This window comes from Hakea prostrata, chromosome 1 (genome assembly GCF_041222555.1).
Source record: "Hakea prostrata isolate BN-2017 chromosome 1, UWA_Hpros_2, whole genome shotgun sequence".
Classification (NCBI taxonomy): domain Eukaryota; kingdom Viridiplantae; phylum Streptophyta; class Magnoliopsida; order Proteales; family Proteaceae; genus Hakea; species Hakea prostrata.
The window spans coordinates 73848546-73876351 of record NC_142600.1 but is presented as its reverse complement, the minus strand read 5'-3'; the positions used below and the strand labels follow the sequence as shown (position 1 = coordinate 73876351).

Genomic DNA, 27806 nt, shown 5'->3' with positions numbered 1-27806 from the left:
TCTTTCACTTCGGATTTTTTTTTTAAGATGCTCTGTACAATAAAACAAGTCTACAAATACAACCCAGCTGCCGGTAAATGCAAAAACCACTGTCCAATTAAAACATAAATTATAAATAAATAAATTACCATCACCTCCCAAATTTCCACTTTAAAATTAATGCGTTTTTTTTAAATAAATAATAATAATAATAATAAGCTTGAATGGAAGTCTTTATGCTCTACTCATTTTTTCATCTTCCTTTGTCATTTTGTGACTTTACTTCTTACTTTCTAAATCATAAATTTTCACGACTCTGAGTTTAATTAATCTATAAAATGACAGCAAACTCTATGAATAAATGGAAGGACGTTTTTGGGAGCTTTGGAACACCCGAGAGAACCTTCTTGTAGCTTTGGAGGAGCGGAGAGGTCGAACCAGAAGACGTTGGATGGCTTTGGAAATCTGAAGCTTAGGAATAAGTTTTTCTTGATCTTTTTTCAATGTTCTTGAACTCCTCTGTAATGTTTTTAATTTCAAGTATGAACTAATTTAGTTTTTGTAGGGATCAGATGTAACCTATCTTTGAATTCCAACAAAAATAAAAATACAAATTTGGGAGGTATGATTCATAGATGGCGTTTTTTAACTTAGAATGTGGAGATAATATTAGAAGTGAATAATAAAAAATTAAACGAGACTGATGGTGTTAGTAATAAAAGTCTTATTGCTTTTCGCTTCTTTTCTTTTTTGGTCACTATGAGACTATAATTTTTTTCCTAAATTAGATTCTCCCTCCTTCCTTTTTTAGTAACTCAAAGGGGAGTGAACGCAACTCGTGATATTATTCATGAATATTTACTTCATGGAGCTACATAATGGAATTTGGCCAACCTATCATACACGCTAGTGACATTAACTTCATATTCAGGACATCAATAACCGCATTTGCCACCCTTTGATAATACAAAAAGCATAATAGAAATAAGTCATAAAACAAACTCCAAAATGTCATGAACCAAATCAACAACATAAAATGGTAACTTCTTTGAACCTAGGATAAATTCCATGGCTCAAGGACAATCTCTCTCCCTCATTAGAAGTGGGATGGCTTCATCATTTGCAATTTGAACAACTGACCTGATGGCCATGAATTCCCTATGCAATTGTGTACCGAAGTGATTGTGGAAGCGAAATGACCTTCACATGTGCACCTAATTGTTCTCTAGACGATCACTAATACTCAAATACTTGATGTCTACTTCAAAGCTACGTTATAGTTAACCTTTATGGACTACTAATGGAGGGTTCCAAAGAGTGTAACTCTTTTACCCAGTTCGTTGTTTGTAGGAATTAAGTTTAGCAAAATTACGATACGCTCAAGTAGCCATGTAAATCACATCAATGTGGTTCCATGCAATACTTTCAAATATCAATTCATTGCTGGATCACCATATATACCAACATATAAATGAAGTTATAGCCAATGAGCTTCGTCCGAACCGCCTGTCATGCTCAAAGCAATCATTGTAGCTCTCCAATCAATTAGTATCGGAGGTATATTATGCAAGTCATTACTAAACCATATTGTACTAAATTAAGAGACTACAATTAGACAATCACCAAAAACACTACTTAACAAGGTGGACATCTAACCATCTTTCAAAATCTTGACTCCACCAATCTGTAGTTCAGATGCAACGGGTTGTCTCCATTTCTTATGCTGTGGCTTAGTTGTAACCTGAGTAGAAGATGAAGTGAAAGCAAAAGCTAAAGGCGTAAAGATGTGGCTTCTGACAGAAGACCTATGAAGCAACACTGATGACTTGAAGAAAGTGGAACGAGCAAGGGAGAATGACAGGAAGAGACCTCTTAAGCTTGTATCAACCTGACGGATGAAAATTTGAGTTATTAAACTAAGGTTACAACCATAGTGGAAATCGATAGTGGAGTATTCAATTCATCGAAGAAATTTTGAAGACGTGATGATACGAATCGACAAAAGGCTCTAGTGGAAATGTCTTTGGTGTGTGCAATCCAGAATTTCAATATTGGATAAGCATACAAGATGAATTTTGGTTGCAATGTTGTCTATATGTTAACGGAAGAAGAAGCAGCAGAAGGAAATAAACCATAAAAATAAGTGGAGTAAGAAAGTTAAGAAACATTAATGAAGAATTTATTAGTTTTTTACGAACATCGGCAGCAGCAACGAGCTATGCGAGTTATCCTCATTGAGGGAGCAACGAACGCCTCCCAGTTATCTTTCACTTCGTTTTAATTAATCATCTCCGATTCCTCCCTATCTCGGGTCATGTTTTGAGTTTTGTGATAAAGATAAAATGATCCTTTTGGTTATTCTCTCTCTCACATTTTTGTTTCTCTTTCCCCTCCCCTCCACATAGATATGCTACCCACTACCACTCTCTATTTCTCACGCTTGTTTATCCCTTTGAAAATCCTCTAATTTAGATGCTCGTGAATCCTCGGGGAGATGCTGTAGATAAGGATCGAACCCACGACCACTCAACTGAGAAGAAAAGCATGGATCTCTACCACTCTAACCAATCTTACATAATTAATATATCATACATGCTTTTTATTATTTAATTGTTTTGATAAAATTTATTTAATCTATTACGTGTACTAATAATCATACCATTATTATTTATTATTGATAATAATCAATTATTTATAAATAGGTCATGAACATAAATGTAGATTATGCCAAAGAGAGCCTCTAAGGTTTGATTCTCCTGAATTAATATAAATTATAAAACATATTTAAAAAGTTCGTGATTAAAAGAAAAAATCAATTTCAATGAGGTATAAATTATAATATACTAATTTTCTTTGGGGGTAAAAGTGTAATACACACTCACAGGCCAAGGAGGCAAGGATGAAGGAACTAAGGAACTGCGAAGGAAGACCTAAGTAACACTGTAAGCCCAGTAGCAGCCCACAATGTTAAAACCTTAACCCACACGTGTTTATTTGTTCACCGGTTACTCGTGCGTGCAAAAAAGCGACGCAGCATGTCCACAGGACAAAGCAGCAGCCCAAAATCGAAAAGGGCAGATGCAATACTTTCTTGGAAACCCTAAACACCGGAACGTTATTGTCCTCTACACCACCACCATCACCACCACACCAGTCACGTATACGGTAATACCCGTTACGTTCCCTACTCTCACATTATCTCTTCGCAAGCGCCTAACGTCTGCAAATTCAAAGTTTCTCTATCTCTGCTTGATTTGCCTACGCATTAGCTACATTCCGCGTCATTTACCAGGTTTGTTTGGCTTAATGTATTGATGTATGTCTTTTCTTGATTTTTAGATTTTTCTGTCATTCCTCTACGAGAGGAAGTCATTTCTACGATTGATTCAGCTTCAGTTGTTATTGAAACTTCATGTAACGGATAACTTGGTAAGTTTTGTTAGTAAGTGAGCTGAATTCCGTTTAGTTTTTATTTGAATCCGAAAAATTCGTTCTGAAAACCATTTGGAAGTGAACATGGGATTACTTTATTGGTTTCTTTCATAAAATTAGGGTTGTTTAGTGTTAATGCTCATTGGTTTTCTTTGTCTTCATTTGATGTTCTTTACTCTCGGAGAGTGGACTGTTTCTGGAAGAAGATAGTTCTTTTTCTCTGTCTTGATTGATTTTCTTTACTGTCGGAGAGTGGACTGTTGCTGGAAGAAGATAGTTCTTACCTCGTAGTTATTTAGATTTCATTTTTACCAGCACCGTTTATTATGTAGCTTGGGATTTTAAGGCCAGCGTGAGAGTTCCTTTTATGTTTATTATGCGTTAAGTGAGTTCTTCTATTTATCCATCCCGGGAAATAGACACTATTATTGGTTCATTCAAAAAGATATGGGTTTTGGGTTGTGTTGTTTCTTCGCTTTTTATTTTTTATTTATTTTTGGATGATTTAGTTTGTTCGCCATTTTTTGCATGTATACACAACCTTGTAGCAAATTATTCTACTCTAAGAATTCTTCTTCTCAGCAAAGTAGGTCCTGGTTGCTTTGCACAGCCTTTGACATCCATACATTTTGTGTTGGCTGAAGCATATGTTGGGTAATACTGAAACTGTGTCTAGTGTTAAGAAGCTGTTTCTTGATGCTGTGGCATTTGCTTTATGTTCAGTATGACCTAATATTTTCCAGCTATGATTTGTAATTTAAATGAATGTGTATTGTTTATTTGTTTTCAGTGTGTCTTCAATTTCTGTCTTGTTCATCCAAATTCTTGTATTGGCTTGAAGGTGAAGAGCATTAGGCTCAGAACAAGTCATTTGACTCCTAGATAGGCTCATACATATTATTTATTTTTCATCTAGCGAATCTATCATTTGTGATACTGATTCTTTGTTGTGTGTTGCAGGATGGCTACTTCTTTCCGCATATCTTACGAGTAGATTGAAGAGATTAATAGAAGTTTTTGGAGAAGAAATGCTGATACTTATGTTCCTGCAATGGGGGAATACACCATTTCGAGTGGCATTGGGAATGTTTCTGTATCCTCTAAATAACTATGATCTTTTGACAAGAGGGGTACTTTGTCTCTCCTGAATCTCTGAATCTGATGTGCAAGATTGTGTGTATATTGTTCCTTTTTTAAACTTTTATGCATTTGGAGACTACCGTCAAATGTCAGACAGTGAAATGGAAATCATCAAACCTGAGGTATGTTACACTTTTGGTTCTGCAAATGGAATTTAATTTTACCAGACCATTTGAAATTCAGCTAGAGGATCTGGATTTGAGTCTGTGATGTGTTGCATGATAATGGATGTAGATATTTGGTGAAATTATTTTATGGAAGCACAAATGTGTAAAGATTTGAATTGTTTTATATTTTTCCAATTTGGTTTGGTTATTGGGTGTGCATTTGATAATATGTCGCCAGAAGTTTCTTTTGGTGTTTTCTGCTTGGAAGAACAGAAAGAAGGTCAAAAACCATTTGATAAACAAACTTTGTTTTCATTTATAGTATTTTTTTTTAAAATAAAAATAGAAAATTTTGCTGATTTATAGTCTTAGAAGAGGGATGAAAAATGACCAAAATACCGCTGGAGTATTTGGCCAGCCTCATATGGGCCTCTTGGGTATGGGTTTTGGGCCTAATTATGGAGGGGCTCGACCCTGCTTACATCAACTGTCCTTTGCAGATGACTGGTCTTCATATTCCACTGTTACACGTACCTTTATTTTCTCTATTTTGCAACTCTGTCTTTCAGGTTTTAGTGATTCCTTTCAATCTTTCACCAATCTTTCTCTGGGATCACCATTTGGGAAATCTAGAACTGGCACAGCTGTCCCATCTTTGTCCAAACCTGAGGATGAAGGCCTCGATGATGAGGAGGAAAGTTGCAGAGCATCACGTTAAGAAGTGTGCTGCTAAGCTGTTCTTGCTCAATTCTGTGCCTGAACCATTTCAGCTGGTCTCACATGGAAATACACACCACTGTTACACGGGATGTGTCATTAGAGCCCACTCGAGGAGCTCCATGCCCTTTTATGCCATCTAGATATAACCACTTCATTATAGCAAAATTTTCAGTTATAAACCTTTGATAGCCACCCCAACCCTACCCTTTTTAAGGGTTGTACCTTTGTTCAACTCCAGAAGGAAAAGAGATCCCAATATTCGCGTACAAAATTCTCTCATCCACTTTATCTAGTGCACTTCTGCAGGAGGCAAACCAACCTAGAGACTTAGCGAGCTGGAATTCCCTTCTACCTAGTTGTAGCAAGAGTCCAGGTTTGCTCTTTGTAGCGTTGAGTTTGTTCAAGGCAGTGGTGTTGGATGGTTATAAGTGTGGATGATTATAAGTTGATGCAGTCACCTTAGTTATTCTATTATTGGCTCGTACATAAGTTAGATAATGGAATATGGAATAGGGATATCCCATGCTTTTTTTTTGGGGTAAAACAATGTATTAGACGTAGTCTGAATATGAAGCGTGCTTTATCAGTATTTCCTGAAGGGAGATGGCATTTAAATTTTCCTTGTGATTCCCAACAAAATCAATGTGGTCTTGCATGTGATTTTGATCAACGAATATACCAAGTCTGGGCTTCTTGACCTGGCTCATGGTATCTTTGTTAGATGGTTAATTAGGGATTTGGTTTCAGGGACCTCAATGATTTTTCTGATGTTAAAGTGCAATTTCGGGAATGGCTCATGAATTTTTAAGAAGATGGAGATGAAGAGTTTAACTTTTAGGTGTGCTTTCAGTTACTGCCAGCTTATTTGATGTCCAACTTGGTGGTTGGTAGATTAGTTTGTCAATTTCTTGCAACAAGATATAAAAATGGATTTTTTGTTGGTACATCTATTATAAACATGTGTGCTAAATGTGGAAGTCTCAAAGATGCCTTGGTAACACTCTACGAGATTTCATATGGAGACAATTTTGCTTGGATGACGGTGATAATAGGCTGGCAACTTATAGGATGGAATCATGGAAGTATAGCTTTGACTCTCTCTTAGCAGATGGATAAGGAATTTAGCCAGATGAAACCACATGTGCTACTGCTTTGATTGCATGCAGGGAATCTGACTACTTGAGGAAGGTTAACTTCTGTTGATTTGGATTCGTTTATAAAACCAAAAGTTGAGCACTTGGCATGCCTAATTGATCTATTTAGTAGAGCAGGGTTTGCCATACAAAGCAGAAGATCTCACCAAAAACATTGCCAATAGAAGAAAGAGTTAGCTTACAAGACTCTAGGTGATGCCTTCATAAATTATTCTCAGGTTCATCCTGAAAAGAAGGTTTCAGAAGGACCTGATTGGTCTGGGTCTGCAAAGCCATGGAGTCTACATTTTATTGAAAGAGAATCATAACTTGAAGATGAGATTTGATATGCTATGGATATTCTTTTGGTAGTTAAAATTTGTAATGGACTTCGGCACTTCTTATAATTTTTTTTCTTTCTAATTTGATGAACAATAATGACAATTAGCAGGGTTATAACCTCTGATGACGATTCTGTAATCATTAGTAACAATGAGGGCATATTTAGTAATGGTTCCGTTATGAACAGTTTTTTTTTCTTCATCTAAAACCTTTTTCCTGTTTTTGTGCCAGCATAGGGTTGTTTGGCTATAAAATGGTGTCTGATATGCTCGTTCCATAACTGTTTTCTAGAATAGAAAGATATCAGCAATCCTTCATTGGTCAGACTTCTCCCTGTGTTGTGTGCATTGTAAGTTTGGGATCAAGTGTTTTAAGTTGGGTCACAGTTTTCCCGAAAGAATGTTTTAAATATTGGTTGATGAAACAAAATTTTTGCTATTTGTTTCACTGGCAAATAAAAGCAGACTGCTATTACCCTGAAGATTCTGTTTTTCTATTCAACCAGAACATTACCAAACGTCAGAAAGGAAAATAAACATTACCAAGCGTGCACTGAGAAGCCATTTCCAGGAACAGAGTTGATTGAACACCATTTGGGTTCTTTATTGTTTCCAGAAGCAAGTTTGTTCAACATTTTTAGAACTACTACTCAGAACAGAAACACTGAAAAGTCTTTCTGGTTTTATTCAGAGCGGAAAAGCTAGTAACCTTATCGAGTGGACCCAGTAATCAGCTTAGGTAAGAAAGTAGAAGTCTCGCTTGGATGTAGTCCAGTGATAGACAATTTTTCTGTAATATTGATAGGACTTTTCGTTGGGTTTACTGCTTACGACTGTGGAATTGTGTAGTTTCATTCTTCTTCTCTTTTTCTTTTTAGTCCCAGATTACCAAGTTCGTCTTTCTGTGTTTCCTTTTATCCCTCCCTTATACTTCTCCCACTTATATCTCTTCCTCTTAGTGCAATTTTATTTTTATTAGGGAAGAAGAAATACATTGGAATTCATTTTGGTTTGGTTACTGTATTCAGCATGTTGGAAGGTAGGAGTCTTGCTTATTTATGTTAGGTATAGCCCAACGGGCATTGAGAGAGAGAATTTTTTTCCTGAGATATTGGAAGAAATTATGAGTAGATATTGGAGGAAATTCTGAGTTTGGGTTTAACATTCGGGAGTGTGGAGTCATGTTGCTATTCCATTCTTCTCCGTTTCTGTTCAATCCAGATTCTCAGTTGCTGTTTTCTTTTATTCCTCCATTATTCTTCTATATAGTAACAAAGATGGTGTGTGCAAATGCACGTGTTTTGTATTCTTCAAATATAAATTTTCAATTTGAATTATTCTGAAAATTTTATTGACTTTTTTAATTATGGTTTATTTAATTTATTAAGAGTTGGGAGTCACCCATTGGTTGGATCTCCAATGTAATCAAAATTATGAATTTTAATTCAATTAATTCATGGAGAGTTCCAATCATGATGTTTGTGGTCATGAATTTTAAAAATTTAATTTTTAACCCACATTAGAGCGAGAGGAGATTGTGTGTATATGTTAGTTTTATTTTCCATTCTGTAAGAGTTAACCCACCTATAAGGGAGAGTATAGAGTGGGCGTAAGGGATTTTTCTTTTTTTTTTTCTGAGGTAAGAATTAACACGTATGTGTGGAATGATTTTTTTTTTTCAATTAATTTTTGGTAAGAATATATGAGATTATATGCTTATAATTAGAATGCTTAAGAGAAGGGATTCCATTGGTTTTTTTTTTGAGACTACAAAACAATTTAATTTTAACCCTTGATTTGAGGGAGACACAATTGTCATTATCATTTTAGACGTTGGAATGAGGAAATGCAATTAATATCATGTATTATCTGATTTAAGAATTGTAAACTTACATTTATTGACATTAAAAGCATCATTTTAGTCATTTATTGTCATATGACTGAGGGTTTATTAGGAAGTGGAAACTTAGCCGTGTGAGTAAGGTTATATGTACAAATGCACGTATTGGTGTCTGTTGCTTCTGTTCATATATGAACTGCCTTACATGAGTTATATATAATTCACTTTTATGTTGCATATTTTTCAGATAAAACTTGGATGAATTCCATCTTTTCAATTGAGGTGTTTTATATTAGCCATTAGGTGTACCTTGATTATTGAATATACAAATAAGATGTTGTAGTTATTTTAATATTTCTTAGTAAGTGTAGTAATGCAATTATTGTAATAACCATTTGTCTAAGTAAAATCTAGGGAAATGAACAGATGAATAGAGTGATAAAAGGTAAAGAAGTACAGTAAAGTTTAAGAAGTGTAATAGTCAAAGGGTATATAGGAAAATTAACAATAATATTTGAGGGTAGTTTAGGTAGTAAAAATGTAGCTATCTTCTTTGAGTTCATGCTTTTATATAGTAATAATAATAATATAGTATAATATTATATTTTATATATTTACAGACACATGCAAAAACACTGCTAAATCTCATAAGGAAACTGATTCTAAAATGAATAAAATAAAGAGAGATATTTCCCGAAATAATATATTTCCTAAAATCCTGCTAGACCTATGACTCCAACTGAACCTGGTTCTTCTTGGTCTAGAAAGTTGGTTAGGTTTCAGCCTGCCCAGGGCTGTGTTTCTGCATCAAGTCTCTGGTGTTGAGAAGAACTCGCCCATGAGTTCTGTAAAATGAGTGAGTACATATGATTGCCATCGAAAAATAGTGACTTTGATAGGGGCGACGATTCAACGCATCTAAGGGTCAGTTGGTTTAGAGAACGGTGACCCTTCGTTGGGAATCTTCTCATGGCCAAGATTGGAGCGCTTCGAACAACTCTTCAATTTCAATTTCGATCGAACCATGCAATTCAATTTGATCGTTGCTTTCTAGGGTCTCAATTTCTTCCATATCTAATTCATCTCAGAGGATTATATTATGCATGATATCCTGTCACTGAAAGTGTTGTTAATATCAGCAAGCTCCCAAAGACCTGTTGTCAACTTAGAAAGCTCTTCTTGCAATTTACAGAACCCCTCACTGATAAAACGGGATGAACCGTCTAGATCAATTTCCATGTGTTGGGTTAATGATAATAATGGAGGAATTTTAAGTGTGGATGAAGGAACTGTAAATAATGAAACTCTATTGGTGGATCACAAGTCTGTAAATAAGTGGAGCTATGTAAGTAATGACAGAATTGTAGATAAGTGTAAGTCTATTAATGGATGCTAAACTTGTAAATAAATGGGTTCAGATAAAACACAAAGCTGTAATGCATGGGAGTGGAGCTAAACTTGTAAATATAGACTTGAGTTAAAAAAAAAGAAAAGAAAAGAAAGGGAGGATGGAATCAGATTAGGTTAAAAAGAGAGGGTAGTTTTGGAAAGCAGCTGGTAGGCAGAATCGAATTAGGTTAAAAAGGGAGGATGAGTTGGCTTCTTCTAAAAGGAAGCCGCAGATGGGTAGAAAGCCTCGACTAGAGTCTAATTTTGACAAGGAGATGGCGAAGATCTCAACTGGGGTATGCTTTCTTCTCTCTCACATTTTGCATTTGGAGTTCTCTTTTTTTCTTTCTTTCATTCTGTTTTATTTATTTATTTATTTTTATATAAAGATACTGGACTGTGCCTCTCGCTGCTCCGCTCCTCTTCTTGAATTTTCAATTTTCCTCTCATTCACTTTCTCCTCTCGATTTGTTTCCTTGTTTGTTCTTTGCTGCTGTCTTGCTCTTCCTTTTCTGCTTCTGTTTCTCTGTTTTATGTTTTTATGTTTTTACTCTTGTCACACATCTCTCGCTTTATCTACTTCTTTTCCACCCCCCTTTCTTTTCCTTTTGGCTGCTGCGCTGCTCTGTCTTCTCTTCGGCTATTGCTTCTGCTGAACTCTTCCTTTTCCCCGAGAACTGCTGCTGGTTGTAGAACAGTAACTGAAAAGGAGGGTAGAGAAGAATACCAATGGGGGAATGGAACCAATTAATGCAGACAGGGAATATTCTGGCATGGTGGGCTTTCATAGAAGGGTAATTAGAAGCATCGGAAGAGGGAAATCGCATAAGAAAATAAAGAATAGGGAAGAGAGTGCTCACCGGCCACACGGACTATTACGAACATAAATTCAAAATTTTCCAATCTATGCCTGCAATGCGGTATTACATCCTTTATATAAAAGATTACAAGAATTCTAATTTAAGACTAACTCCCCAAGTAAGTGACTAATTCAGACTAGGAAACTAGAAGTTTTTAGAAATAAATATCCTGAGAATTTGATTTTTAAAACAAATAAAATTTACAAAGACATTATTTCCCCAAATAATATATTTCCTAAAATCCTACTAGACCCATGACTGCAACTGAACTTAGTGCATCTTGGTCTAGAAATCCGGTTTGGTTTGGGTCAGTCCAAGGCTGTGTTTCTACATCATCCTGGGTTAAAATTCTGAGGTGAAGGAGATATGTTTGATTTTTGCTTTATCTCCAAAATTGTCTGATTAGGTAAGTAAGTTGTTTTAAAATTTAAATACTAGCATCCAAGTAATGCTTAGAACTGAAATGAAGTTTTTATTTTCATATGCTAGTGAGGACCACTGTGTGCTGGTACATGCCTTCGTGTGAGCCTCCTCCTGAAGCACTAGTTTCAGTCCATGGGAAACCGACCATTCTCTTGATTGATTCAGCTCTTATTACTGCTTTATTTCTTTAATGCGACTGCCCTCTTGAAACAGAATCATTCTCTGTTTTGGACAACCTATCAGGCTCCACATACATTGATCAATTTCCTTCGAGATTGAGCTTTTGGCCTGGAGCTTTTGGGATTAGATTGCTATCCTAGGGTGACACACTCCATAGAATTTCATCTCCAGTGGATCTCCATGCTGTGATTTGATTCTCTGAAACCTGAATTGGTTTTGAGTTGCCTTCACTTCTTGTTTCAACCACTATTTATTTGTTTCTGGTTGGGGGTTCAGCCAAGGCTTGTTGGATTGGTTGGACTGTGCTAAAAAACTGCCTGACATCTCGAGGTCGATAGTTTATTAGCTCAATTGATCAAGTTCTCCCGTAGAAGGCAGTAAATGTTTAATGCTTGTTTCTTTCCTATCGTGGATTGAAGGAGAAACTTTTTAAATTATGATTGAGACCTTACCTCCCATCTATTATTTAACAGTCCTTTGGAAGAACTGTGCTTTTGTTGATGCCTTGCTTAAATTTAGATACCAGAATAACGTACCCCTAGATAAACTAGGAGCCTTACCAGACTATGTTTTTAAAAATGAATCAGTTTTAGGGCGTAAACATGGCTAAATTAGGTTTACGGTTTCAGGATGTGTGGGTTTTGGTTATTATAGTGCTGCGATCAGTAAATTTAGATTAAGGATCCCAGATGCCAGCAGGCCCAATAATCAAATGTTTGATCAAAGCTGAGTTGAAGGGAGGAAATTGCATTGTTAAGGAAGAAATCAAATTGATAGAAGGGGAGGAAAGAAAGATGAAAATGATTGGCTTAGGAGGAAGAAAAGAAGAAGAAAACGTAATAAAAAAGAATAAATCGGATTTGGGATTTCCATCCTGTATGCATTGCCCAATGGAACCACAACTCAGAAAAAACTGTTCTTTTCATTTTGTATCCGATGCTTTGCCCCCCTTATAACTTTATATAGAAGCCTCAAAAAAAGACTCAAAAACTTAAAAGGGTGAGCCTATTAATGGGGGGACTCAGACACTTATTTTTTTTCTTCCTTCCCTTGATGAAATTGTAATCACACAAACTATACACCGTTCCCAAAGAGGACCGTTAATTGAATTTTAAACCATTTAGGTGGTGGGCCCATAGCAACCCATAATAACTGTGTCTTCTTCACACAGCCACCATAGTTGTTAATTGTTATAATATTTTTGTGCTTTCACTGGTTTCATTTATTTGGTTCCTATTTTTGCTGATAATAGCAACTCTGCTGAAACTATATTTGCTCTAATGTGTTCTTAGGTCATGAAATCTTATATTTGGCTCCAAACTTCTGATGGCTCAGTACAAGAAGTAGAACAAGAGGTTGCCATGTTTTGCCCTATGATATGTCGAGAAATGGCTCAGACTGGAATGGGAACGTCTAAGAATTATGCTATTTTACTACCGAAGGTTAATGCAGCCATTTTGAGTTTAATACTTGACTATTGTCGGTTCCATCAAGTACCAGGTCGTTCTAATAAGGTTTGGCATGCTCTGAGTCTCTGACTATGTAATATCAGTTTATTTGTTGCAGTGGTACTTCCCAGCTTGATCTCTTCTGACAACTGGGAATTATATCAGATCATTCATAAACTTAGTTATCTAAACTTGCTGGAGCAGTCAATCTTTGCTTATAATTTTATATAGTTTTGATGGATAGTTGTAGTTCACAGTTTGCAGGACTGAAGTTACCAAACAGTTGTCTAGTTGATATATATATATATATAAATATGTCTCGAGCAGTGTTTTGAGTCATTTGTCATTGTTTTGGTCAGGAAAGGAAGTCTTTTGATGAGAAGTTCATTCGGATAGACACAAAAAGATTGTGTGAGTTGACAACTGCTGCCGACAGCCTCCAGTTGAAGCCTTTGGTTGATCTCACCAGCCGTGCTCTTGCACGCATGATTGAAGGGAAAACACCTGAGGAGATACGTGAGACATTTCATTTGCCTGATGATCTTACTGAGGTCAGTTGTTGTTTGAAGGTGTTGACATGTAATCAATGTATTCTCATGTCTCTAGCATGTTTTATTTTTAGTTATTTTAAATGTATATTTAATTGATATCAGGAGGAGAAGCTGGAGCCTTTGAGAAACACAGCAGATGACCCACGGATTCGGCTACTGAATAGGCTTTATGCCAGAAAGAGGAAAGAACTTAAAGAGAAGGAGAAAATGAAGGTGATTAGCTCATCTTTGTTTCAAAAACTATCTTCAATCTTGAAGCATTTCTTATTTTGTGATACCTCAAACTTTGGATCTGTTTGTTGGTAATCTAAAGAAGCAAAACCCAAATGCTGCACTTTTTCCCCCCTTTCCATTAGTCCCATTAAAAATAATAGTTGAGCATCTATTGCAGAATGCTGAAGTGGAAGAGGAGCGTGTGGATGAACGCTCTGTTGATGATCTCTTGTCATTCATCAATGGAGGGGATAGAGGTACTCATGAGAAAAAGGATCTTCTCCCTTGCGTTACTTCTTGACTAATTGGAATGTGAATATTATGTGTTTTAGTGCTTTGGAACTTGATTTGGACCCTCCTATTCATTTACTGGGTCATTATTTGTTTCTAGGATTCCGCTGCTTGAAAAACAGCAAGAGCTCATTGTGTGTGTCAACCTCCTTACTCCACAGGGGCCAACTCCTTTTTCAGGCTTGTAATTTGTACCTAAATACTGAACCAAGGCTGTCCTTGTATATCTATAAGAGGAAAGAAGCGAAAAGAGCAGGAAAAAATGATTTTTTGTTGCTTGGTCAACAGGAAAAGAACATTAAAATAGGTTTATCTTGTGGTTCGACTGTGATTAGGTTTATTTGGTATTTTTTCCCTCTCTTTTCTTTTGGGGGTGGGGGTAGGTAGTGTTAGAACCATCATTGGGTTAGAGTAGGCAAGAGTTATGAACTTATGATTGAGACATTACCTGAGATAAGACAGTATTGAAAAAGACACGGCTACATCAGTTTTGTCTCTATTTATTGGCAAGGTATTCTGTTTTGGGGAATAGAAATAGAAAATTTATCAATTCCAATATGATCGTAAGATTTAAATTAGGAATCTTCTTCCTATCACTTGATGTTCAAACACCCAGAAAAAAGATCCAAGATTTAGTATAAGACTTGTACATTTTTTCTTTTCTTTTATCGACATACAAACACACCCTGAATCACTTTTAGTTTATCTGGTCATTTCATTAGAGTCAATAACAGAATAATTAGTCTTATTTTTATTTATTTATTTATTTATTATTATTTTTTAATATCCCCTAGCTTGGCTGTGCTTTTACTTTTATAAAGAGTTTGAATTTGAATTTGGGTTGAAGTATGAGTTCGCCTTGTGACATAGTTAACTACTAGAAAATCAGTTGTAAGTCAAAACTTTCCCTTTTTTGGTCGGGGGAAGGAGGGGGGATTTGTATGTTGATAATTCATGTGCCATATTTAGTATCCTATCTGTATCCTATCTGTTGCCAACTACTAAACATATTTTTTTCACTTTCGTATGATGCAAGTCTGGCACAAATTGACCATCTTCCCTTTGAGATCAACTTAGGGTTGATAGATATGGGTGTTGGGCCTTTGTTCAGCAGGTGTATGTGGTCATGGGCGGATGCTATGGGCCCATAAGTTCAGGTTGAGGCCCAGTACGAAAATAGGTTTTTATTTTAGTTTAATTGGTTTAATTATGTAACTTCTGCCTAACTGAAGTTATAAGAGCTGAATAGTCTTTTCCTTATGTTTTATGTTAGTTTTAAGAGTCTCTAAGTCAGTCTAGGATGAGATAAGGAGTTTTTTAAGATTCGAGGTAGGAGTCCTATTGGAAAACTAATTGGATGTCGAATACCATTTGGAGTCATTGTCAAGGCTATAAATAGATACTCTATGTCTGTAACAGAGGATCCTCAGTTTCGAGGCCAGTTTTGACCAGCCAAAAAACTGAGATATGGTGGTTTCCCCCGAGTTTAGTTAATGTCCAGCATTTTCCCTAAAGTCTTGATAAATTTCCTGCATTTTCCCCAAGTTTTGACAAATGACTTACTGATTTAGGGTGAAATCACAAAATCCAGCCTAAAAATGGTTTGGGTCAGAACTAAAAGCCGAAACTTGGCAGAAGTTGTCGAGAAACCTGCGAAATCTCGCAGGTTTCGACTGTTTTGGTGGAAATTTTGGCCATTTTGGTTGAAACCTGGTATTTTTTCGATTCCACCTAGGTTACGTCTCGTTTTTCCCAAAGACCAGAATTTTAACTGAACTTCGTTCCATGCTTGTAACAAATGACAGATTGGAAATATAATTTAAAAAGAGTATGTTGTTGCCTAAGAGCAAGATTAGTAGAGTTTCTTATCAGTGGTAAGGGACCTCCATGTGATTGAGTAAGCAACTTTGGGTTTCTATTTGAAGGATTCTCCGTGGCAGTGCTTGTAGCTTACCTCCATTTCTTTCCATCTCCATCACACCCCATTATAAGGCTTGCGTTATGGGTTAGTAACGAGTCAACACTTAATCCATTCCTCTCTCATGTCGCCCACTTTTTTATTTTTCTTGAATTTTTTGGATTTTTATAGACCCAAAATTCAAGGTTTGATCTATGCCAACCTAACCATTAGATCTGTTCCTAACTTCAGGAACCTCATCCATCCAATCCTAGTGACCTGCCATCCCAATTTCAACCCTATCAGACTAACTAAACCCTACTCTAAGCCCTAATTCCTTACTGCACCAAATTCCCAAATCCTATTCTGAACCCTATGATCTATTCAGGTTGGTCCCATAGGGCAAGGCAGAAAGGTGGCCCAAATCTAAAGGGTAGTCAAATGCTATGAGGGGCAAAAGGGACATTTCCTCGCCCCCTTTGGAGTCCTAAATGGCCCAGAAAATTCCAGCATATTTTTAGGAGTCAAGATCTACATTTTGTTTTTGAGTTGAGTTTCGGTTAGAGTCCCAATTTGTTTAGGAGTCCTAGTTGGAATCCTATTTTCAAGTGAATTCCTTCTTAAAGTAGGAATTTAATTTTGCAAGTCTTTATTTGTTAGGAGTTCTTAATTGGAGTTCTACTTCTAGCTGTTTTGAGTTGAGTTAGTGTGACAAGGAATTCCAATCTGTTGAAGTATACGTAAATTTGGAATTTTACTGTCCACGTTACTGTTCACGTGAACAGTAAAAACAGCTTTTACTGTTCACGTGAACAGTATTTTGCTGTTGTTTTGATTATATTTTCTATTTCTAATGTGGGAATCTTGCTACATAAGTTTTGGGAGTTTTTTAGAAAGCATAGTTTCTATTTTGGTGGTAGTTTCTATTTTCAGAACTTTCTATTTAGGAGTTAGGAAGTTACTAAAGCTGTAATATTTTGTTTCCTTCTTCTAGAGGACAATTACTTGTCTCTCAATTTGTATTAGATTCTTTAGAAGCTATAAATGAAAGTGCTCTGTGATTCTAGACTCTTTAGCTAAGAATCACATGTCTTTTCTACTGGTTTTTCATCTCTCTTCTCTTCTTCTTCTTCTCTCTTTTCTTCTTCTTCTTCTCTCTTTTCTTTGTTCAAGTTCAACTGCTATTTTGATTGTAAAGCTTGTTTTCTAACACAATCCAAATAGAATTCCTTGTTTAGTCCAAGTACTCTTCTCTATTTGTTGAGTCCGAGTAGGATTTTCTTCATTTGTAAGTCTATAGATAGAGCCACCGGCATAGATAAATTAGTTGATGATTGTTGAATAAAGAGTACAATTGAAGGACAACTTGAGAGTCGTCGGTTCCTAGGTGGAAGCCCATGGCCTTGATATTTTGAAGTTTCTGCAATTCCAGCTTTCTCCTTTCCTCTACTAAGTTGTGGCAGCCATTGAAGACCTTCTGTTTCAGTGATCGTCAATGACGGCTGCTACCTTCAACAACTCCATCCCAACCCCCTGTCCTTACCCTAATCCCCTCTTCCTTCCTTGCTCAGCCCTAGAAAGCCCCCCCCTTTTTTCCTCTTTCTTCTGGTGGCACCTCATCCCCTACCCCAAAACCCTATTTCTTCTACTTCTCCACAACCACCTACCCGAACCTTAAATCCTTTTGGGATTACCTATCCTTCCCCCTCTACCTTCGACTCCCTATCCTAACCCTAGCCAACCCTTGGGAATCCTGGAAATTTAGGAAACCTAATTCTAGAAACCCTAGCTTAGGAATTTAAGTCTGAAATTATAAATCTGTAAAGTTCAGCTATTCAGCAATTATACATTAATCTAATCTTTCCTCATCTATGGATATCTATCCTTAGAATCTCACACATGGATTAGTTTTTTGACCATTTTTTTTTGTCTTGCCATCAGCCATTATTCCATCTTAAGTTTAGCCCGAACTCTGGTTCAGTGTAAATTGTGCTCGCCCACCACCTTTATTGAGATCCTTATTTGTGTTACATTGGTTTGGGGCATGTCTCAGTCCTTAATTTTAGGCTCTTAGGCTCCCTTGTTTTATTTGAATGGCGACAAACCACAGATTCAACTAGGGTAATTTCTTGTGGTGTGTGGATCAACTGGCAGGCTTGCAAAGAAAGCAAATTAAGATTACATGAAAGGTTAGCAATTGAATGCATTGATGTCCTGTCTTTTGCAACTGAAAAATAAAAGGGAATTAGCCAAAAGCCTCTACAGTGTTGCAGGGGAGCTAAGAGGCTCCCAGAATTCAATGAATATGCACTTTCTGATCTCAATGCGTTTTGTGGCTGGTCAGAGTAGAACAATCATCGTGCATAGGTAAATGTAAATTATGTGCATCCAAATTATATGTTGTGAGTAATACCTTGGTTTTCCTTTGAATGCTCAAGTTGCTCTGTTATCTCCTTTAGAAAGAGTAGAGGCTTATACGATATTGTGTTATATTTTGAACAAGAAGTAAAGAACCATGGCTACATTGATAATTGCTTAAATTCCTTTATTTAATCTGTAAGCTCTTCTTGTTATGCCTTTCTATGGATGTCCAAGCGATCTTTTATTGTGCTTCTTGACCTACACATGATCCAGATTTTTACAGGATTTGATTTCTTTAGCTTGAAATGGAGTTCCAGGCCCAGTCCTTTGCTCATCCTGGACTGATTCTTGGGTCTTTAGTGCTCTATGCAGTGGAGTGAAAATCAAGTTTTTAGAGCTCCTACCAGTGTTTCATTTTGAACGGAGTTGTTTGTCTGAGCCACCAGCCCACTGGTGGAGGATATGTAGGACCCTCTTTCCATCGTTCTCCTCATGTGAAATGACCTCGTTTCTCATGGAAGGCCAAGTCATAAGACCTAACCTTAGGCAGATCCTAGCTAGAAAACTTCTTTGACAAATCACTATCTCTTTTGAGCATGCTATCATCATTAGTTCCAGCAAAATAATCTTTCTTCAATCTGATGAATTTCTGTCAGGATACTTCCCGTTAGTCGGTCTTTGATGAATCAGTATTCTTCAGAATAGAACGGCAATACAGGATTCACTTGAAAAGAAAGAAAAATAGAGGATGGGCAGAGAAAGATGATTGATGAGTAGGATTGACCCCCCCTCTCTCTCTCTTACACACACACACACACAAAGAATCTGTCTTGTCATTTCATCTCATAACACTCCCTTACAAACAAATAGACTTAATAGAAGTGATTGAAATTACGATAGCATTAAGAAAGTAACACCTAATCCGACTCTAGTTACATAACTGTGATGTGAACCAAATTCTAGGTTTAGCTTGTAGGGATGTTGCCCTAGATTTTTCTCGCTCTAGGATCCTCTCTGAGAGTCTCAGGGAACCAACAGTGTTCTAAGGCTGTATATGCTTGTAACATGAGATTTCTTGGAGGAATTATGGCCTAAGGTGATAAGGCAATGGCCTTGAAGGTTCGGCCAGGCATGGGATCAGAGAAATTCTGGTTTTGAAGTTAGGAACCTTGATGTAATGAAGGTACAGATCTAGGACTTAGGTTTTGAGCTAATTTTAAAGGTTCTAGGGCTTAGTCGGAGGGTCAATAAGGTTCAGCGGTTGCTGTAATGTAGTTTCAGGTTAGTGTTTATATGATTGGGTACTACGAATACGGTTTTGCACTTCGATTGGCTTAGGATAGGGACTGTGATGGTTATGTGTTTAGGTCAATCCTAGTTGATTGAGGTTAAGTTTGAAGAGTCCTAGTGGGGTTAGGATTCTTGGGATGGGCTGGAGTTGGGATCGAGTGAGTAAGGGGCTAGGGAAGAAGGGGAAAGGGACTGGAAAAGGGAAGGGGAGGGGCTGTACTTGGGGTTGGAGATAGGCTGCTGGAGTTGTCGAATGGTTGCTGAAAGTTGCTGTAGCTTGAAGAAAATGGCTGTTTTATTCACTCTAATACCGCCACGAACCTCCCAAGGAAGCCCACGACTTATCCTTTAAACTCAGAAATTTTGCTACTCCATTCAACTTGTCAGTTACAGAGAATGGATGCGTTAATTATCACCTCAAAAAGAAATGTACTAAGACTCTGACTAGGACCCTAATTGACTTGAAATTGAGTTAGTAATTCTTATTAGGATTCTGACTTGACTAACAACCTCTCACATAAACAAGGACTCTGATATAATTTGTTCTAGAGAGATCCAATTAGGATTCTAAGAGTAGATATAGAGTCCTAACCAAGGTTGTTAAAGTGACAAAGCGACCAAGGTGATGGAAGGTCCAAGGTGCCAAGGCAACAAAGTGCCAATAATGCGACAACTAAGCGGCCAAAGCGTTCTACTGTTAGTTTTTAGGCAGTCATGGCATTCTGGTGTGAATTTTTATTTTTATTCTTTAATATTTGATCCAAATATCAAAAGTTACACAAAATTCCTAGCATTTAAGTATGAAACATTTTGCAAACTTAATGAAAAGTTTATTCATATAATCAGTATATAACATTGAAAAATGAACATAGTCATTAACTTCAAACATAACATCAAATTTACAAATCAAACTTCAAAGTTTAACAACCAAAGGAGTTCCATGAGGAAGAAGACTATTGCGAGAAACCGAGAGCGATATAGGCTAGGGTTCTGTTTTGTGAACTTGTGAGGAAGAGTGTTTAAGTTTTGGGCTTTGTGTGTGTGTGTGTATAACACCCTGTTTTACTTTGATTTGATTCCATGTATCATAGTCCTATAATCAATGTGTAAAACTAACAAATAAAAACCTTTAGATTAGAATCAAATGCAATCATACTCCATACCATTGATTTGGTATCTTTTTTATAAAAAAGATTTTAGAAAATAGAAACCAATAAAGCGGTCGCCTTGGCTACCAAGGCACCTGCCTGGATGCCTAGGTGACGCCTTGGGCGACAAAGCGACTGCTATTGGTTTCAAAAAAAGCGATGCTCGCTTTGTCATGGCTGAGACCGCCTGGACACGTAGGCGACACCTTGACAACTATGGTCCTAATAAAAAGTAGACTCAAACTAGGGGATCACAACACAACTTGGGATGTCACCTAGACAAGGACTTTGCAATAGAACACAAAAGAATTAAAGAATGATCCAAATAGTAAAGTAAGATCTAGGATCTAGGCAACAAACTGGACTCAATTGGACACCAATCCTAGGACACCACAAAATTGGTTTAATTTACCAATATACCCCTAGTTTGAAATAGCGGTCCTTGGGTTTGGAGAAGTAACCCTAGGCCCTGTGGAACTCCTGGAAACTTTTTACATGTAACTGATAACATAAAAAGAAAAAAATGAATCTGATCTTGATTTGCATTCTAGCTGGTCGATATCTCTTTGGCAAGTTAGTTCTCTAATTGCCCTTCAATTCCATCTCCAACAGCTGTCATTTGGCTCACTTGAACTGTAAGTACTTCTGTAAAATATCCCCCTGCAAATCAGCGGACTTGATTGCAATTAAATTCCTTGAGCAGACTTAATTACAATTGAACTCCTTGGAGCAGACTTAATTACAATTGAACTCCAAAATATTGCTGATTTTTCTGGAAATGGTCTTCATTCCAGTCATGGCAAAATCGATATCTACCCTTGGTAGAATATGGCTGGGAAATTGGAGCCAAGTAATACCATAACATGGGTCAGTTATGGAGCCAGTTTGAAGCTCGATTAATGTCCCAATTCTTCATCAGTTGCCCTTCGATGTATCATATATAAAACTGATCCGATGCACCTCATTTATATGCTCTCCTATGTCATTTGCTTAGAGACTAGGGCAAAATGTTTGATTGTTGAATAGGACTAACATACCTTTCACTATGAACCTTCCCTTTTTGAATTGCTTTGAGGTATAGGTATTTTTTTTATTGTCCTGCTTATCATTGGGTCTGCATCTTTTTATTCTCGGAATAGAAAATTATTAATACTTGATTGTCACTTTTCCAACTAAAAGGCATTTGAGTTGTTCCCCCCCGCCCCCCATATTTTTTAATGGTAATGATGACAACAAGGAGAAAAATATCCATTGATTTTTTAAAAATATATTATTTCATTGCTGTGACTGAAGTTAGTAATAAGGCAAATAAACATCTTGATTGCATGATATCTCACTATTTCTGTGGTACACAGAGATAAGTCCTGAACTGCGCTGTAGGACGATAGGTGCTATTATGGAGTTTGTAGTCATGTTCCACGAGAATTGTTTTTGGTGGCTGAAATTCATAGTGTAAAATGAATATCTAATGATTGCTAGATAATGACATGCTGGTACTTCTATAATGCTATGATTGTTTCCAGAATATTTTATGAATCTTGCATAATGATATTGCTGGAAAATTTGCATCTATTTTTGTATTACCTTTTGTGGAAATATTGGGTGTTTTGCCTCAATGGCGGTAATGGAATCTTGTTGCACAGGTTCCAAGGGAGTTAGAGCTCCTAAGCACAAGAAGAAAAACCGAAGAAGGAAAGACCATTCGAAAGATTCTTCATCAAACAATGTGAACAAAAGCAGCAAGGTCAGTGCGTTCACGGTGAAAAGTTGTTTAGCATAGCACATATGTACAGTTGAAAGTGTCTGCTCACTGATTATTTCGCTTGTTTTAGGAGATGGATGATCTCTTTTCTGGCCGTAAAGAAGATCAGTCAAGAAATGCTTCTGTGGCCAGTCCCAGTAAATCGGTTAAATGTCATGTTGCGGATGATGGATTTTCCCCAAAAGTTGAGTTTGATGATGGTGATATGGACGATGAACTAGACCCTGCAATGAAGGAAGAACTTGATAGGTAAGATGTGTATATTTTACGTTTGAATGTGCTAATAGGCAAGTTCAACTGGAGAGCATACTTTCCACAAGGATGAGGTGTGAGGATTCCTTTATTTTTGTTTATTTCAGAGGTAAAACGGTCAACAAAGAAGGGTGATTCATAAAATGATTTTTCCTTGAACCTAAAGGCATTGACCCTCTTCTAAGAGATCACATATCCTTGTCAGTCGTGTCCAACACGATAACACCTCATGTATGTTTGCAGTTGAGGATATGTAATCTGCAATGTCCACGCTCCCACCTCTATCACCTTGTCTCCTTATAACGTACTCTATTTAAATAAAAATGATAAAAGATTTATTGGTTTTTTAAATGACTCATTGTTTTAGTTTATTTTAGCAAACAAAAGCAAATTTGTGTGCCATCCCGGACTCTAGCAATTTAGTTGGATTTTGATTGTTGCAATATATTTGGAAGTGAGCTATTTTCTGTAGAGATGCAGCAGTGTTGTATTTGTTTCAATTTATTGTTGATACTGTTCATAAATTGTGGTTATTTAAACTACATTTAATACATTATATCCTTTATTTTTATTTTTTGATGAACAAAAACTACCATTAAAGAGCCCCAAAGGGAGGAAAGGAATGTCCAAAGGAAAAAGGGGGTGGGGGGAAAACCTTTAAGGTGGAGGCTGGAGCACAGAGCTCAAACCTTTGGTAACAATGACGATTGTTCCTTGAGTTGTTTATAATAGTGGGGTGGGGAACCAGCTGAAGCCTAGCAGAGACATCAAAGTAGATGGCTTTCCAATTGAACTCTAGAGATCTAGATTTGGAAGGCCATCTCTTAAGGTTATGTTCCCAACACAAACAATGGGCAGTGGCATTGAAGACTAGCTTACCAACATGGTCGCAAATAGAATTGCCTGCAAAGGATCTCAGGATCCATGACCAATCTGGGGCAAAGCCAAATGAATGTCTAGAGCAGGGCCAATGGAGGAGAGGCTTTCTCCTAGAAGGTGTAAGTAAAGGGACAAGTGAAGAACAAGTGGTCGAGGCCCTCTGAACCATTCCAACAAAGAATGCAGTTAGGGTTAGCAGGGATATGGTGGCTAATGAGGAATGGTTGGGTAAAGAGGCATTGGTTGAGGACTCTCCAAATGGTGAGTGAGTGTTAAGGGATGTGGCCTTTTAGACCAAACCAAGGGTCCCACAGGACAGAAGGGGAGGGATTATGGGTGAGCTTCCAGTCCGAAGAGGTGGTAAAGGATTTGGAGGGAGAGGGGTCTAGATGGTATGGTTATATGGGGGGAAGGCAAGTCCAAACTTGTGTGAGACTTGGATAAGGCAAAGGGGACCAAATGCCACCGGTGATGAATGAGGAGAGGGAGTGGACTAGGGAATTTGGGGCTGATACACTATATAGGGACCAAGGAGGTATACAATATGCCCATTGGATGCTATGGTTCAACCAAAAGGAGATAGAGGAGTTGGAGGAGATCTGGGTGGAAATAGTGGAGACAACAAGCTGTCTCAGGAGAAGAAGCTTCCTCCAAACCCAGAAGGGGTTTGGGGGGGGGGTGAGTGATGGTCCAAATGGAGTCTAATTTAAGAAGGTAGGAGTAAACCCAGTGAACCCAAATGGAGTAATGTCTAGAGGCGATCTTCCAAATGAGTTTCATCCGGCAGGTGATCTTCCAAATGAGTTTCATCAAGCTAGCAATATTGTCATCTTGGTATATGCCATATCCTTAGACCACCTTTATATTTAGGATGATAGATATCCGGACAATGGATAGGGTGAAGGTAGTGGGACGCCTCTTTGACAGAAGAGGGCTTCCATGGTGACTTGGGAATAGGGGAAGATGCTACTCTAGTATAGGTAGGAGACTTGGAGGATTGAGTGGATGAACATAGCTTTGGTGGCAAAGAAGCAAGCTTTCCTTTCCAAAGTCGGAGCTTTTTGCAGATGTGAGTCAGCATCGGGGCTCATTGCTGCTTGGTGAGGCCTCCGAGGGATGAGGGGAAGGCCTAAATAGACCATAGGGAAGGACCCAAGTGTGAAGCCTATGAGTTGCTGCGAGGAAGCTTGAATCCAGTCCAAAACACCGAAGAGAAAGAGGGCGTATTGCTCAGGTTAACCCGAAGGCTGGAGACGGATTTAAAGAGGGAGTGGATGTCAAGGATCGAGGGAATCGAAGAGTGGGAGGCTTTGGAGAAAATCATTACATCATTCGCAAAAGCAAGATGGGTGAGGTTGATGGCCTTGCATTTAGGAATGGGAGAGATGAAGAGTTGGTCGGTCTTGGATTGGAGAATGTGGGAGAGGACCTCTAAGGCGAGCGAGAATAGGAGGGGGGAGGAGATGGCCTTTTCTCAGATGCCAACACAGGAGGGGCATAAGGGAGCCGTTGGTAATAATAGAGAAGTGGGTGATGGAGATGCATGCCTCAATCTAGTGAACAAAAGAGGGGGGAAGCCCATTGCTAAGTGGACCTCATTGGTGAAGTCCCACGGAGAGAATCAAAAGCTTTATGGAGGTCTACTTTAGGCACCAAGAGAGTGGGAGGCTGTTAAAACCTCGAACAATCTCAGCACAAAGAAGGATATTGTCCGCTATACTACGCTCTGAAATAAAAGGGGATTAGTTAGTACTAACAAGAGAAGGCATCACCTTCTTAAGTTGATTTGCAAGGATATTGGATATGACTTATAAAGAGGATTACAGAGGGAGATGGGGCAAAAGTTAGAGAGGGAGAGAGAGAGAGAGAGCTTGAACCCCTCTATAATTGGGCCCAAAACTCAGAACCAAAAAGCCTAACCAAAGCTGGCTGAATGCCCTAGGGGTATTTTGGTCATTTTCCAACCCTTTTTGGGGCTCAAGAAGGGTCTAATTGAAACCCGCTTGAACCAAGGGTCATCGATCTATCTTCACTTTTTGGATCTGAGTCTTCTAGGGTTAGCAATCACCATGACTATAGGAGAATTAGCAAACATTCCTAGTATCGAATGTTACTTTTGACTATGGCCCATCAGTGAACTTGCTTTCCGAGATTCTTGTGTCTGAAGCTGAAGATGGAGGGGCAGCAGTTTGTTCCATGCTTGACTGAAGGTTGGGAAAATCACAATCAGAGCTATTGTTGACAATAGGTGCAACACTAATGTGGTGTCTGAGATTTCTATTCGATGGTCCAAGCTTCCAGTGGAAGAACACCCCAACTCATATCAAGTAAGACTTCTCAATGATGAGATTCTTGAGGTAAAATTCAGATGTTTGGTACTCGGTAGTCTTCCTTATATATTTCCCATGAATGTCACTGGTGTAATTTTGGGTAGGCCCTAGTTATTTGATAATGATGTAACAAGTCATGGGTGGGAAAATATTTGTAAATTTAAACACAAATGGAAAAACCTTGTATTCCTCCCCTTGAATCTCCAAGAGGAAGCCACAAAAAGAAAGGTTCACAGTTCAATCTAGGAGGAACCCAACACCCAATGACAACCTCTAATTGTTTCGACCAAAGATTTTTAAGATTCCTGTACCAAAACGCAGCAGCTGGTGGTTCCAAAATCTGAAGGACTCCATCAAGAAAGCAGCCATTGTTTGGCTCCACCAAAGGAAATTGAAGGATCCACTCTAGCAGTTTAGCTTGAAGTTAAGCCCCTTCTATTCCAGGAGGTTTTGCAAGTAGAGGACAATAGGGGACAACACCCTAAGTGACTCCACAGGCCATGTTGAATCTTCTCAGATAGACCAAAGGTCATCTTCACCAATTCAGAAGCTTCCTTCAGAGAATGTGTGAGAAAAGATTGACAAAATTACCCTAAGAGTAGAAGATCACTTAGCTAGAGAGCACCACCATAGAAAGGAAGTTGCTGTCCACCACATTCATCAACCCATTCCTGACAAAGAGGCCTCATGGCCACCTCCAGAGGCTGTCCACCACATTCATCAACCTAGTCATAAACCACAATTTGATCGTAGCAGAGACCATTATCATCTTCAATTGTAATGAAGGGAAGGAGGGCTTTAGAGGCAGAGACCTCAACACAAATTTGGCATAGGATAATCGTTCCATGCATGGTTGTCAAGGTGACAAGGCAACCAAAGCAGTTGGGCTCCGCCTAGGCAATTCGGTGACAAAGCGGCGCCTAGGCGGCAATAAGGCGACCAAAGCGGTTGTGTCAATTTTTTTCACTCCAACTACTTTTAAACTGATAAATTTCTACTATAAGCTAAACAAACATTCAAGAATCACATTCATCCAAGAAAAACAAGCATTCATGAATCATATGAAAGACTATCCAAAAAAGAACACAAACATAAGTTCATCTCATCAAGCATCATAACATGACTATGAACTATATCAAATTATAAGTATGATAATGAAGGTAGTAGTTTTAGACTGTTACTTATCTCTATGATAGTGTGATGCCAATTAAGTGCCTTGTGCATAGACCCTACGAATTGTTTGACTCCACTTTTTATAAATAAAATAATAATTTTCGAATTCGATTTGGGAGTGACATGTCCCTTTTTTACCAAACACGATAAATTAATAGACCACATTATTCCAATTTCCAAAATCATTATCCATTTAATGATTCATTGATTCCCTATTTCGATCGACTAAATATTAAATTTGTATAGAGCTTTGTAGAATAAAATTGTTTTTTTTGTTTTTTTTTTAAAAAAAAAAAATTATGGTGGGGGGGGGGTGGGGGGGGGTATTTGTAGGGTAGAAATATTTGGGGGGGGGGGGAGGGGGGGGGGGGGGGGGGGGGTTGGTTGGGTTGGTGGGGGGGGGGGGGGGGGGTTCCAAAGGGGGGGGGGGGGGTTTTTTTCTCAGGGGGGGGGAGGGATATTTCCAATAAATGATATAAAAAAATCACGAAAAAATATTATTATGTAACAAATATTAAAAAGACAATTGCTTTGGCATCTAGGCGGCAATAGGGTGCACAAGTGACAATCAGGCAAAAAGTGGCTGAAAAACTGCATGTCAACAAAGCAATGGTAAATGTTACTGCCTAGGTGAACGCTTTGAAAACAATGGTTCCATGTTGATGGT

The 27806-nt window shown here is 37.8% G+C and overlaps 1 protein-coding gene across 3 annotated transcripts in view; it reads left to right on the top strand.

Moving 5' to 3' along the window:
• Positions 1-2970: 2970 nt before the first annotated feature.
• The window catches only part of LOC149029975 (SKP1-like protein 21), a 36335-nt gene continuing 11499 nt past the window's right edge, over positions 2971-27806 (top strand). For 2 of the 3 annotated variants that reach the window (XM_089142293.1, XM_089142291.1), the window contains exons 1-8: positions 2972-3271; positions 4372-4673; positions 12837-13058; positions 13352-13543; positions 13646-13756; positions 13935-14013; positions 22387-22487; positions 22576-22754. In XM_089142293.1, the coding sequence (XP_088998419.1) occupies positions 4638-4673; positions 12837-13058; positions 13352-13543; positions 13646-13756; positions 13935-14013; positions 22387-22487; positions 22576-22754 (920 nt within the window). In that variant the 5' untranslated portion in view covers positions 2972-3271; positions 4372-4637. Of the gene's footprint in view, positions 3272-4371; positions 4674-12836; positions 13059-13351; positions 13544-13645; positions 13757-13934; positions 14014-22386; positions 22488-22575; positions 22755-27806 lie in introns of all 3 variants that reach the window. The other variant, XM_089142292.1, reaches the window with a different exon arrangement.